Raw genomic sequence first — 14,876 nt, 5'->3', positions numbered from 1 at the left:
CCTCTACCTCTGGACTGCAATTTGAAAACAGTTACAATTTGGACTTGCAGGCGGCAGATCCTCGGACCCAAAAGGTGGGGAAGAAAGGGGGAGGGGCTTTTAAATAGCCTTTTTGAGGCCCCTGTGTGAATTTCAAATTAAGACACAGTGGAAACACAGTCCAAAGGGTGGGGCTGTGGCCGATGGGACAGTTGGCTGCAGCTCTGGAATGAGGTTCCTTTGAATAAATGCTTAGTAAATACAGCTTGGAGTGCTTTAAAAAAAAATACATGCCCTCCCGCCTGTCACTCTCTCTCTCTCTCTCTCACTCTGGCCCCCTTGCTTGGAGTGTCTACTTCACCACAGCAGAAAGCCCAGCTGCTGAGAGACTACATAGAAACATTAACTCTCAAACCTTTGTAGCTGGGAGCCAAGACCCAGCCAAAGCGGGGAAGGGGACAGCAGCCTGCTTCATTCCGAGGTTATTATAGAGCTGGGGGGGCAGGGGAAGGGAAATACCTGAGTGACGGAGAATAAGTCTTTGTTAATTGACCATTGGAACTTTATAGCATGTCAGGACTTCTCTGGACTTAATGACATGTTTGCATAAGATAGACCTACAACTTCTGCTGTGACAGAGCAGAGGCCTCCGGTCTACAGATGCCGGTAAACAGGTATCTCAGGGATCAGAGGGCCGGGCTCTTAAATCACACCTCTAAATTAATCAAGCCAAGGGCCCCAGGTTTCCAGCATGCCTCAGTCAAATTGTAATTGCCCTTCTCCAAAATGGCAGTTTCTTAGTAACTGCAAAGGGCTGAATAGAGAAAGAACATTCTGCAATTTGCAAGACAAGTAAAAACATGAGAGAAGTCTTTTACTTTTCTGAAGCCAGCCTGACTTTTCTCTCAACAAGACTGCACTAAACCAGTTGGTGAGGCATGGCTATTATTAATGGAGAGGCAGCCATCAAAGCACTGATATTCAGGGCCCAATAACCTGCCAAAGGCTTCATGCTCATTACAATTAGCAGAGAGAGTTCACCGCCCTGTCAGGCCTCTGCAGACATATTCAGACTAGCCAGGCTCAAGCCAGTTGGATTCTGAATTTTGTTTTGTTTTCCCACCTCTAGATATCAGCACAAAAGATGGCTAGAACCAAAAATGGTCAGTAGAGGAGGTGGTGCTGGGGTCAAGGGAGCACTACACTTTCAGATGGGCGCTGGTGCCCAGAACAATGATATTCGTGTGTAGTCGGTCTGTCTACCCCTCCCTCTGTCTCTCTCTCCCCCTCCATCCTTCACCCCCACAACCCCCACACCCGTAGCTCTGGAACATATTGTGTAGACTAGGCTGGCCTTGAACTCAGATCCGTCTGTCTCTGCCTCCTGAGTTATTTACTTTTGAAATGCAGGGTCTTGCTCTATGGCCCGAGTTGGGCTTGAACTCATGATCCTCCTACCTTGGCTTCTCCAGTGTTGGGGGTTTAGGCATGTATCACTAGACCCAGGGTTCTTTATGGCTTTTTCCTTTCTTCTCCATCTTTTCCTTCTTTTGTGTGCACACATGCCCATATGTACAGGTGCACACCTCCGTGTGGAGGTCGATACTGGGTGCGTCTCCCTTGGCTGCTCTCTCCCTTCGCTTTATTTTATTTATCACTGTATGTACGATGGATGTGAGGAGTGCACACTTGCCATGGCACCGTGTCGAATTGGTTCTTGCCTTCCATATTACGTGGATCCCAAGGATCGAACTCAGGTATTCAGGATAGCATGGCAAGTACCGTAACCACCTCACCACCTCACCACCCTCTCCCCTTTAGTTTTGAGGTCTCACAGATTGGGGAGCTCATCAACTGACTCAGTTAGCTGGTCAACAAAACCAAGAGGTTCTTCAGTCTCTGCCTCCCCAGGCTCTGGGCTCTGGGGATCTGAGCTCATGTCCTCATGTTTACTCAATAAGCTCTACACCCATCGAGTTGTCTCCCAGCCTCTGCTCAACCTCTTCTGAAGCTCTCCCTACTTCTGAATTACTTTTTTTTTAAGACTTTTTTTTTTAATTTTTTTTTTCGGAGCTGGGGACCGAACTCAAGGCCTTGTGCTTGCTAGGCAAGCGCTCTACCACTGAGCTAAATCCCCAACCCCAAGACTTATTTTTGTTATTCTTAGTAATGTGTGTGTGTGTGTGTGTGTGTGTGTGTGTGTGTGTGTGTGTGTGTGTGTGTGTGTGTGGGGGCGGAGTTATCCACTTAATAGCTCGGAGCTGGACTTCCAGGCAGTCATGAGCCACCTGATATGGGTGCTAGGAACCACCCTGGGGTCCTCCGCAAGAAGAGTATGCACTTTTTTTTTTAAAAGAAGATTTATGTATTTATTTTTATTTATATGAGTACACTGTAGCTGTCTTCAGACACACCAGAAGAGAGCATCAGATCTCATTACAGATGGTTGTGAGCCACCATGTGGTTGCTAGGAATTGAACTCAGGACATTTGGAAAAAGTAGCCAGTGATCTTAACTGCTGAGCCATCTCTCTACCCCGTCAAGAGTATGCACTCTTAACCACTGAGCAGTGCCTGGCTTACTGTCTTCACTCCTGTTCCAGCAGGTAGCCACTCCTCCTGTTGAAACATCTGCCTATGAAAAGTCTTATAGACTCAGGCTGGGCCTCTGGCTGCCTCCAACCAACACCACCCTCTCCCACACCTTTGCAGAGTCTGAGGAACAGGTTGTTTAGGAAGAGACGATCATCTCCCCTTCAGTGCTAAAGTCCCAAAATGACTTATGAAGGGTGCACCAGGCAAAATGTTAGAAGCAAAACAGCACTAATTTCTTTATGCTTGCCCTCTGGCGCAGACAGGCAGAGCGAAGGGCTGGCTGGGCTCAGGCCTGGGAAAACCCAAACATGTAGAAGCAAAGTACCCTAATGAACGTCACAGAGGATGACTGGTCTGGAATTGAGCACCTTTTACCTGCTGGGATGTCAATTTAGATCTTCTTAGGCAAATTACAGGAGCTGAGCTTGGTGTCATTTATACCCCAAACGTTTAAGACACCCTTGAGCTCTGTGGCTTCAGGGGTGTGAAAGCACTGTCAACTCTGACGTCGTGTTTTGATTCAAAAGGGCCTCTGCCTTTTTCTTTACAGGGGACTTGGCTCTAGGGAGGTACACAAAATTCATGAGACAGACAAGGACGATGTTTTGAGCGTGTTAAATATCAGTAAACGAGACCTTCGAAAACAGTTGAAAATGGCCAGTTTTATGCTATACGTGTAGCCCAGGCTGGCTTCAGACTGGCCATATTGGTGACCATGCCCTTAGATTGCTGATCCTTCTGCCTCCTCCTGGGATCACAGATGTACACTAGCACACACACTGGGAAGGAAACTTGGGGCTTCGTGCACGTGAGGCAAGCACTCTACACCTGAGCTACACACATCTCCAGCCCAAGCACAGTTTTTTTTTAAAAAGGAGACACAGGAAATGTGACAATATCATTGATCAATGGTATTCCTAGGGTCCAACCTGAAGTCTACTCCCTTGTTCGGTTTACTAATGACAGTTGTTCTTTCAATACCAAGTCTGCACAAGGTCCCTGCTACACTGGCCTTCGGTGTGGATGCTGATGTCAGTTCAGACGTCAGATGTCCACGGGCTCCCTCCTGAGGAGCAGAGGTAAACACAGCTGAGATCCACCCCACTGGGCAGGACACCATAAAGCCCTGCACCCCACTAGCCTAGGACAATTTAGGAATGTGTGATTTGAGCTGGTGTGGGCAGTGCTGGGCTGCCCTCACAGGGAAAGTGTGCTGGGTAGGGTTTTGTTCTTTTTAAATTGCTCAGGCATTAAATGCATCCTCTTGTCAGAAAGGCTGAACTCCCGATTCGACTCTATCTTTTCTCTCATGTGATTTGCAAAGAAACAAAATGGGAATCACTGGAAAACCCCGGAAGCCAAAATGCTATGGTCATGGGTTTCGAATCCTATGCAAATACCTATCTGAAAGGATCAAGCTAGGCCTATTTTTAGAAATATGTCCTAGAAAAGTATTCACACAGGTGCCCAATAAATAGATGTGTACAGAGCCTGTCACGGTCCTGTTGTAATGGGCAACAGGGTATACACTGCCTAAATATGATGGCACACCACGGCTCTGTCAGCAGCGAATGGGCCACAGGGATGCACTGAAATAGACCAGTATGTGTAGACACAAGGACAACTTGGCTTCCATTGTCAACTCTCACCATTTAAAAAGCTTTCCTCAGAGGAAGTCCAGAAAGCTTCATGCTAATCCCTCAGATGCCTTGGTTTGCTCCTGGGGTGGATCAAGCAGAAGGAAAAGCTCTCAGCACATCTGAGCAAACAAGAAAAGTCTCCCTCAGGTACAGACAACACAAGAAGCTAAAGGATCAACTGTTTGTTTTCCCAGGACCAAAACGGGGCTACTCAAGACTACTTGTAGCTCACGATGCACTCAAGTAGCAGAAAGGCTCGGGATCATCAACACTGCACAAAGAGAGAGGGCTCATCCTCAATACAGCACGGTCGGTGTTCTAACCTCTACCTCCAAATCAGGACAGGGACTTCCTCACTGCCTCCTCCTTCTTCACAGAAGAACAGAACGCCATCCCCATGACAACACCAATGTCCTTGGTCACCTCCTCCCATAGCCTCCTGGTCTGGACCTGCTATGTAAAACCTACACCAGTAAAAAGCACACCCTTCCAAATCAAATCTCCTATGTTAGCAGCACATCCTAGCCACACGCTCCCTTCTCCTTGTCTGTGGGCATAAAAGCCAAACAGGACGATGATGAACCCAATAACAACCGCCGGGTGTTCTAAGGGAAAGGGAATCCATGAGCACAACTTACATGCAGCACTCACGAGGGGAAGAAGATGGTGCCACCGCCATACTCCTTAATAAGAGCAGGCATAAGACTCGATAACATGGCCCTTTGGTTCACAAGGGCAGGCAGGTGCTGATTAAGCTGTATATAGACATGTATTTAAAAACTCCATAGGTTTTCTGTTTCAGAATTTGAAATATGTTAAGACACCCCGAACTCAAATATAAATTACTCATGAACTACTTTCCGTGTAAAAGGGTAAGGTGTTTTATTGAAAATGCTTGAGGCCAGAGGTGCTTCAAGTTAGGGCATCTCTTGGATGCCAGGCTATCATGCATCTGCTTTACTGGTTGAACATCTGTAATTCTAAAATCCTGAAGTCCTAAATTCTCTAAAATCTGGAATTTATAACATGACAATCCTTGACTGACAATACAATAAATTAGAGAATTAAGAAGTTTTGGAGGCTGGATTTGCAGATTAGCGATGTTCAACCCCAGGGACCTGTTACCGCCCACTGTCCCTGCTCTCCATGAACACATCCTCAGGCCAAGCTTGCTCCCGGGCTGTGTTCGCTGAAGTAGCTTTCTATCTCCCTGCTCCCACCTGCACTCTCTATGCAGAGTCCCAGGAAGAGATCATCTTCACACAGAACTGTAGGACATTAACCTGACCGCAACACTTCTACATCCTCCCAGCTCCTACGTACTCCGTGCCAAAGATCAGACAGCCAACCAAATATTAGCCCTCTTCATCGGTTACCTTTACCAGGACTTTTGCCAGAACTGAGGGGAATCAATAACCTTCCTTCCTCAACTGTAGGTCAAAGGGCTTCTGAAAGTCCTCAGGAACAGAGCAAAAAGAGACTATCAACCAAGCACTAATAGATCCCTACCAGAGTGGTGCCTACAAGCCACCATCCCCAAAGGCTAACTTCTTCCAGGAAAGCACGCATTTGCCAGGCAGCCCCTGCAAAGCAGCTGACCGCCAACCAGTCTTTGCCCTTGGAAGCCCTGTGGTAAGGCAGGAATGTGGAGCCACTCTGCAGCAATGAAATCTCATTAACCGGCTTTGACCCCAGAGAGTTTTGAAATCCCCATCAAAAAAGTACTAAGCCTCAGCACCCCTGTAATGAGGACTAGGCTGAGTGTGTGCCTCGGCCTGGAAACAGGTGAACAAGTACAGGGTTGCCTAATAAGTGCGATGATCACCCCGTGCTGTGATTTAGAGCCCTGTTCTCATAGCAACTCTTTCCTGGCTAGGTGCTACAAACAAAGCAGGTCAAACCCGTCACAGTTTGAATCAGGAACGGCCCCCATAGGCTCAAGTTTTGAGTGCTTGAATCTCAGTGGATGGCACTATTTTGAGGGCTGGAGAGGGCTTTTAGGGGTTGAGGTCTGGCTGTCAAAAGTAAGTCCCTAAGAGTGGGCCTTTGGAAGGTAGACCTGGCCACAGATCCATGGGGATGCGTTTCTTGCCTGTTGCTACTCTGGGGCTGGGATTCTGGGTCCATTCGCAGAGGCTCTCACTGTGACCTATACCTGCACACAACCTGAACCTTCAGCTCGTCCACAGTACAGGGGCTTTCTACCTCCCTCTGGCTAGGTTTCCTAAGTCCAGAGCTGACAGAGAGAGAGAGAGACAGCTCCAGCATGATGTCAAGCTACAACAAGAAATAGGACAGTGTCCACTGGCAGCAAGATCAGAAATAGAGAGAGATCTAGGTGAGGCCTGGAGGGCCTGTGAGGGTCCCAGTGCTGAACGCTGGCTGGTGCTAGAAGAACATAAGGCTTACAACCAAGAATGGAAGGAAAATCACTGTTAAAACCTCGAGATCTTGGTTAGCAGTCATTTAAATTCTCTACCCAAGAATCCCCCTGACCCATCAAGCTGTAAGAAGCCAATCAGATGGAAATACACGTATAAGATCTTTCTCTGCAGAAATCAAGGAGATCCTACTAGTGGCAATTTCTATAATGAACTCAATGGCTAAATGATTCACTATCAAGCATCCTATCGCCCGCACCTTTATTTTCATCCATATAGCCCAGGCTGGCCCCAAACTCACTTTGTAGCCAAAGATAACTATGGACTTCTAATCCTCTCCACAATTACTAAGATTACAGATGTTATATGCAGTGCAGGTCTCTCTCTCTCTCTCTCTCTCTCTCTCTCTCTCTCTCTCTCTCTCTCTCTCTCTGTGTCAGACATAGGACTTCATTGTGCCCGCTGGGCAAGCTCTGTACCCTCCAAGCCACACCCTGGTCCCAGCCCCTGCTATCACAGCAAGGACTTGAACACTATTCCAGATCCACAAGCAGGTCCCGAGTTAGATAATCAGGCTCCCCTGATCCCTTCCAATGCTATGAGGTCACACCGAAGCCTTTGTCATCCTAGCCTCCAAGTAGCAAACTGGTGCCCTGTGCAATTTCTTCCTCTCACCGGAGACTGCCACAGGCTGCAGGCCAGGGGTCAGCCACGCAGCAGGGCTTAACAGTCTGTGCCTAGAAGAAGCAAGACTTCATTCCTGAACGCACACCTGAGGTACTCGGCACATGCTGCCAGGCTGTGTCCCATCACGTCTAGAGATGAGCTACGGAGGATTTGTGTCAAGGGCCAGCCAACAGTGTCATTCTGGTCTACCAGTGACAAGACAGGACAGGAATGGTGGTAACGGCTGAGCCACCTCCACCCAGCCAGAATCGAAGGACAGCAAATGGTAGTCCTAACCATCCAACACCTGAGATGAGATTCCAGAAAATTTGCTTAAACTAAAAGGGATCAGATGTGTCATTCATACCTCTACTCTACTCTGCGCCCCCCACCCCATGTCCCTACATGCCAAATCTCAGGAGAAAAGACTCACCAGTAAGTATCTAATAGTCTCTTGGGATACAGAAGTATAACAGTTGGCAAGAAAAAAGGCTTATAATTCAGAGTCAAAGGGGCTTCATAAGTGAGGAAGGGCACTAACCCCTAACTTCTTCATACACATTATGCATGTATGTATATATGTATGTATGCATGCATGTATTATGTGTTCTTGTATGTTCGCGGATCCAAGTGTGTATGCACCTGTGGAGGTCTGAGGTTCATATCAGGAATTTCCTTGATAATTTTTCTACCGAATTCTTTGTGACTGGGTCTTTCTAACTCGGAGCTCCCCAATATAGCTAATCTCACTAGCTAGCCTACTCAGGGCTTCCTGTCTCCACACTCCAGGGCTGGAATTGTCATGCTCACCCAGCATTTACCTGGGTTCTGAGGATCCAAACTTCTGTCCTCTAGTCCTCAAGTCCGTTTGCTTGGCAGCCTTGAGATGGGGTGAGGGATGGAAGGAGGCGTAAGGAGGCTCTCTGATCCTCTGCAAGCCAAGCAACCAAACCAGTCTAATGATAGCATCACTCAAAGATGCAAAGTCAGCAGGAAAGAGACCTTCACCCACTGGTCCCCACATGGCACTCGCTTTGCCTAGTTAAGACTTGTGGGCTTAGGAAGATGGCTCAGTCAGTAAAACACCTGCTTCCTGGTATAAGAACCTGGGTTTGATTCCCCCAAACCCATGTAACACAGCCAGCATGATGTTGTATGCTTGCAATCCCAGAGCTGAGAAGGCACAGACATGCTAACCAGCCAGCCTAGCCTAATTGCTCGGCTCAAGGTTGCAGTGACAGACCTTTCGAAGAAGAAAAGGAGGGGGAAGGGGAAGAAGACTGAAAGGCTCCTATGGACTAGCACAGAAGTTGACCTCTAGCATCCACACACTCCTAGACACAGACACACAAATGCACACACACACACACACACACACACACACACACACACACACACTTACTTCTGGTTGAGACTAACAAAAGTTATTGAAGAGTAATCCTCATGGGGACATTTGTCACAGCGGTCTTAAGGCACGAATACAGCCATCAAGCAAGTGAGACAAACGTCTTCTTTCCAATGTTGCTGATTTTAACGCAGGTACAGAAGAGCTCAACCGCTCTCCTGGTGCCCAGATGTTTCTGCCATTAGGCTGGCTACTTTTATCACTACACCAAGCCATATTTGTTCCTAACATGCCAGGGCCTCAGTTCTTGGGTCAGACCCAAGAGATGTTGAAAAGCGTTAATGATTTCTAGGCGCCAGTTGGTGGTGGCGGGATAGCCGTCAGATCAAGGCCTTCAGCATCCTCGCTGAGCAATCACGGAGAATACTCACGACCTCCTGTAGCCATTTACCTGGGAGGCTTTTTTATTACTGCCACAATCCCTGAGACATGGGGCTTCCTGCTAATTTTCCTTCGCTGTAAACGGCTGAAAAGTAATGGTGTCAATTTTAATGAGGATCAAGCGAGGCTCCTAAAAGGACCTTGTAAATGAAGAGTGATCCCCTCACACACAACAGTGACCCGCAAGAGTATCACTTAAACTGGACAGCTTCGTGGCTTTTACATGGGCGTGCAGGGGTGGAGCGCTCAGTCTTGATGCTTCCTACCAATACCCGAACCGCACAGAGACACTGCGGCAGGAGCCAGGCCTTCCGTTTGTTGGCAACCGTTTCTGGTTTTCTGTGAAGCACAGAGGCAACTGAGACCCTGTTACCACATAGCAAAGGACAGCCTTTGGGCTCCAGGGCCACCAGGAGTTTGTTGCCTAAGCCTGAATCTTTTCTGTTTCTACTTGCCAAGATGTTCAGAATGACTGCCAACCCTGTAAGTCTTGTAGAGGCTCTTTGGGGCTGACTCACTTCTTGTTTTATTAGAAGTTCTCCAAAGCATGCTGAGGTTTTCAGAGAGAGAGAGAGAGAGAGAGAGAGAGAGAGAGAGAGAGAGAGAGAGAGAGAGAGAGAGAGAGAGAGAATTTCACACCTCTGTCTTTACTGAAAATGTCTTATATTCCACCGACTTTTGACTATTTATAAGGAAGGCTCGAGACTTAAAAAGAAACCCCTGGCGCTGTGCTTTAATGGATATCCCCAAGCAACATTGTGTCATTGTTGGCCTGGGTTGAGCTGGGCGATCTCCCAAACTTGTGACATAATCAGGCCTCTCTCTGCATTACTCCACACACTCCGCGCTCCCTCCGCATCGCACCACTGAATCATATGCTCTTTTCAGCAAGACTCATTGCCAGGGGATTAACATTAGACAGCCCGATTCCATTATTCAGCAGGCCCATTCAAATCCCAGCCCTAAACTCTAAGAGAGATTTCAGAGCTTTCACAGGGATGAGCTGCCAGAGAGCTCAAAGGGGAGGTGGGGCAGGGGGGCTTTTGAATGTTTAACACAACAACTCAAGCTAAAACCTGCTGTAAGCAAGACCCTGGGGCGACAGCAGCCCTGCCTTGACTCCCCAATTCTTGGAATGGCCCCAGCCATGAATAATTTGTAGACCTGCGTTAGGCTACAGTCCCAAAGGAACTCCTACAGAACAATTTTTTTTTCTCCATAATAAATTACTTAATTTTACATTTAAGTATTCAGAACTTTTAGCCCCAAATCTGGCATTCTTAATGCAAACAGTTCGTGTCAGATTTGGTCCGGGCAAGCCTGAAGTAAATCCCAAGTCATGTGCTCTTTGATGAATGGATTTAGAGCCATTTGTGACAAAAGAAATCCTCTCACACGTCACTCCTCTGTGTGTGTGTGCATGTTTACTAAAATATCTGAGTCCAGCATACCACAAATATCTCTATAAGAAACAGGACCAGAGCCAGGCCTGATGACGCAGGTCTCAAGAGGAGAGCTACCACTCAGGATGCTGAGGCAGAAAGAAAATGGAATCGTTGACCTGCCTCGGCAACAGAGCAAGTTCAAGGTCAGCCCAGCCTGGGCAATTTAACAAGATCTCATCTCTATTGATAATATACATTTTTTTTAATGTCTGGAAGATGGCTCAATGATAAAGTACTTGCCTAATTTCAGCCCTCAGTATTTGAGGATGGGGAAGTGGGGGACACAAACCAGGTACAGGGGCAGGCAGACCAGGAGTGTTCAAGATCATCCTCAACTACACCAAGAGTTCAAGGCTAGCCTTGGCTACATAAGACTCTATCTCAAAAAAAAAAAAAAGTAAATAAAAGAAGGCTCTGACACTTTTTACAACTGACACTTTTTACAAATAGTTATAGGATAAATATTATACCATGCCCTATCAAATTTCACTCTAAGGCTTCTGAATAACTCATACTCTTGGCATTGAATATTTACACCCATATGTAAGTTAAAGGCCGCATGCTGTACTTTGTAAGGCAGCTTTGTGAGTGTAACCTCACTTAACCAGACAGTAAAATCAATATGACTTTCTGTCTAACTTTTAGTTAACCTAAATCTTCAATTCAACCAATGTCTGAGGTTTGGCTAATCCTGTATTGAGGGAGGTTTTTATTGGTTCTTAGGCAATTCAAGAATTTGCAGAATTTCCCTTCAGTTTACAGCTTACAAAGGGGACTGGAATATCCATTAGGTAAGATAATACCCAGGGCCGTGCACGCAGAGGAAGTGATGTAGCAGAGTCTGTATTTACAGTGGGTGGATCCATTTACGTCACCTTGTCACCCGTGAGAAATCAAAACGGATTGATCCCTCAGTCATCAATCTGTGCACTGAAGAGTAACCCAAAGAAATGACCAAGGACAGAGAAGACGCCAAGTATCGCTCTGCCTGACAAGTCAGAGCACGGGACTGGCTGGGGACTCATGTCAGTAACCATGTGGCAAACACTATCGACAGGACCTAGAATCAACTAGAAGACAAACCTCTGGGCAAGTTTGTGCAGTAGTTTCTAGATTAAGTTAGTTCTAGATTAATCTAGGGTAGGTGGGGAGACCCACCCTAAAAGTGGGTACCCCATTAAGTATACTGTACAAGGAGAGAAGAGTGGGCTGGCTGGTTGTATCCATCTGTTTCCTGACTTGCAGACACAATGTGACCAGGTGCCTTGCTCCTGTCCCCATGCCTTGCCCACCATGGAGGACTCAAAGTGGGAACCCAAACGAACCCTTCCTTCTATAAGTTGCATCTGTTAAGCATTCTGTGCAACAATGAGAGAAGTAACCTGGAGCAACCAATCAGATCTCTTCAGTAGTCATGACACAGGCTCATGATAACCAGTAAAACTTGGGAAGAAATGTCCCTTTCTGGAACTACAGGCTGTGTAAAAGGTGGGAAATGAAAATGACCTATTTATGTGTACGCTGTGACAAAAACATATTGGTGAGTCTCAGACACAGGTGGTTCCCTTTGCGCAGAGAAATATCTTCCAGGAATAGGCGCTGAACTGCCTAAGGACCATTTCTGATATTGACTTTTTACTTCCAGCCAGACACAGGCTCAATCATTATATTAAGAGCACGCATCGCTCTTCCAGAGGACTTGAGTTCCGTTCCAACATCCACATTGGTCCACAACTGCCTGGAATGCTAGCTCCAGCAAATCCAACCCCCTCTTCTGCCCACTAGAAGCACCTGCACTCACTTGCACATATTCACACAGACACACACTTACAAACATAATTAAAAGTTTCCCTGCACACATTAAGATCATTCAAAGTAATCTCAGCTTCCAGAATGATCTGTTTTATCCCACATCCACCTGATAAATATTGCTTAGGGACCAGGAAGATCTCCTCCAAGCCCATAAAACCTGGCTACCCAGGAAACAGAACACAGTCATATGACAGATGGGACCTTCTCAGATGACAGCTTATGGACACAGAAAGGAGACAAGCCGATTCTCCTTCAGTGTGAGGAAAAGAAATACCCTCACTGCTGCGGTTCTAAAGGAGCCAAGCCAGGAGGCGAACTCACCAACAACATCAAGGTGGTAGGTGTGGTTGATGGACCCGTATTCATTCTCCACCAGGCAGGTGTAATTGCCTTTGTCCGATGGGACCACACTTTCCATAATAAGGCTCCAGTGCTGGTTTCGTACCTGAAAGAGTCAAAGGAAAGATGGTCCTTTATCACAGACTGAGTCCCAGATGTGCGCAGTATGAAGGACGTTGGCTGGATCTGAGTTAAGCTCACGGGCAGAACATGTTCAGCTTGCACATAGCCTGGGTTCAATGCCCAGGAAGTTAGGGGAAGCGGAGATTGAAGAAGACTTGTAAACTGCCCTATAATTAATATTCAGAAAGCTTTCCCTAGAACAGCCCGACAAGCTGGTATTCAGGAGCCTGTAAATGCGTGTCCTTGTCTTGGATTTGTGGTTCCACTAGGAGAACCTACATAGCCAAGAGGTCCAATCAGTAAACCTCACGATGTCATACCTCACTGGTAGGTGAACTGCTTAGGCCATCCTCCCACTTGGAGCCAGCAGTCCCCAGAGCACCACAGAATCACCTAGAGCCAACACTCGCGGTCACTGGCTGCATGCCCCACCTTCGGCCTTAGCTAATATAATTCCCCCAAGAAGCCCTTGGGTCAGATCTATTATTGTTCCTGGGGCTGTTTGTTTCATTCTCTGGGCCCCCAGATAGGTCGAAAGTATGTTTCCCACTGGGACCATGGGTCTGCCCCTCCCCCTCCCTGATGGGGGAGATAAACTAATGGCACATGTTCCTGGTATTCCCAGAATTCCAGACATGGGAGCAAGGACTCCAAGTTACATATCTGTTTGTTTGTAAATGTCTTGAGACTTTCCAAAGATAAGAAGTGTGCGTAAAACTAAAGCTATTATGACTCCCACCCACAGCCTGTCAGCTCACGTGAGCTTCTAATGTTCTCGTCTTGGGAGAACCTAAAGGAGGCAATGAGGAAAGGTACCACATGGCCATGCCCTTCTAAGAACAAAGGGTAGGGCCGCTGTCCCAGGATGCACCTGAAAACGGGGCAATCATATGCTGTGGCTGTAACCTCTGAGTGGAGCTGAGATCAAAGCCAAGATCACTGTTCCCACTAGGATGACACGTGGTACCACTGGGGTGAGGGCTGGAACCTTCTTAACAGCACAAGCAGAGGGTTCGAAATGAGGCGGGGCTGTTGCCTTGCTTAGATGCCACTGACCCCGACCATTGCACAATCCTGGAGTTGCCTCTGAGTCCAGCACAGGAAGGAAAACTGACTCACAAGCCAAATAGGTGGGGAGAAGGAATGAATCTGAGGGCTTCAGCCTGGTAACAGAGAAGGTCTGTGTTCTACTCATTGGTCCTTTCAGGACCTGCAAGACTCCCTGAGAAAAAGCCGTGCAATACGAGTGTCCTGATGGGGGAGGCCCTGCCAATTCCAGGGGAACCTATCAAATTCCAGTCCCAGGGTGCTACTTGGAGATGTCACTCTGAGAGGTGGGGGAGGCAGTGACAGGCTGGCTCCTCTGCAGAACTCAAGGCAGATGGAGACACAAGGGTACCCTCTGTATCCCAGGCTCTCAGAATGTTCAGAACTGGGTCTCTCCCAGCCAGTCACATGGTAGGTACTTTAGGGATGCAGCCCACAAGCTCCAGAGTCCACGCTTCGTAATCCATCCCTGAGCCCTGCTGTAAATATTCAGTTCTTTGAGCCCCTGCTCAAATGTCATGCCTGTGAGCCTTTAATCGTGGCAGCGCCTCACTCTGGACCCCATCCAAACTGTCAATGTCTTTCTTGTGCCTGGATTCGGACTCTGGCACACGGCATATTCCAAATGGACTTGCCCCACGAACTGCTAAGGGTAGTGACATTGGCTGCCCAAGGCATCAGATCTTGGCTTGGGGCAGCACAGCCTGGCACCCCATCTCAGAACACATGATCAGCTAAGAGTTTCCTGGGGTCTATGGAATTCTAAGAAAGAGTCCCAGATATTAACGTCTTAGAGACACACTACAAATATCAACAAGTTAACCTGGATAAAATGCTTTTGCAACAAGAAGCGCATATACCAAAGTGAGTTATTTCCACCCCTTTCTAGAACCCCGTTACTCAATAGTTCCGGCCTTCTAGAACCTTGTGACTCCCTCAATCATCTCCTACATGCAGTGCCATTCATATTTTCCCCCTGACATCTCTGCTCCCAGCTGAATTCCTTAACACATCACGAGACCCAAATATTAAAGGTATGGCATTTCCCCAAGGGGATGCTCTTA

At 47.4% G+C, this 14,876-nt stretch overlaps 1 protein-coding gene across 13 annotated transcripts in view; it reads right to left on the bottom strand.

Moving 5' to 3' along the window:
- Fgfr2 (fibroblast growth factor receptor 2) overlaps positions 1-14,876 on the bottom strand; it is a 100,907-nt gene that overhangs the window by 44,576 nt on the left and 41,455 nt on the right. For all 13 annotated transcript variants that reach the window (XM_032892466.1, XM_032892468.1, XM_032892467.1 and 10 more), the window contains one exon: positions 12,625-12,748. In XM_032892466.1, the coding sequence (XP_032748357.1) occupies positions 12,625-12,748 (124 nt within the window). The remainder of the gene's footprint in view (positions 1-12,624; positions 12,749-14,876) is intronic.

Source organism: Rattus rattus, chromosome 2 (genome assembly GCF_011064425.1).
Source record: "Rattus rattus isolate New Zealand chromosome 2, Rrattus_CSIRO_v1, whole genome shotgun sequence".
Classification (NCBI taxonomy): domain Eukaryota; kingdom Metazoa; phylum Chordata; class Mammalia; order Rodentia; family Muridae; genus Rattus; species Rattus rattus.
The sequence above is the reverse complement of the archived record's forward strand: the minus strand, read 5'-3'. Positions and strand labels throughout refer to the sequence as shown.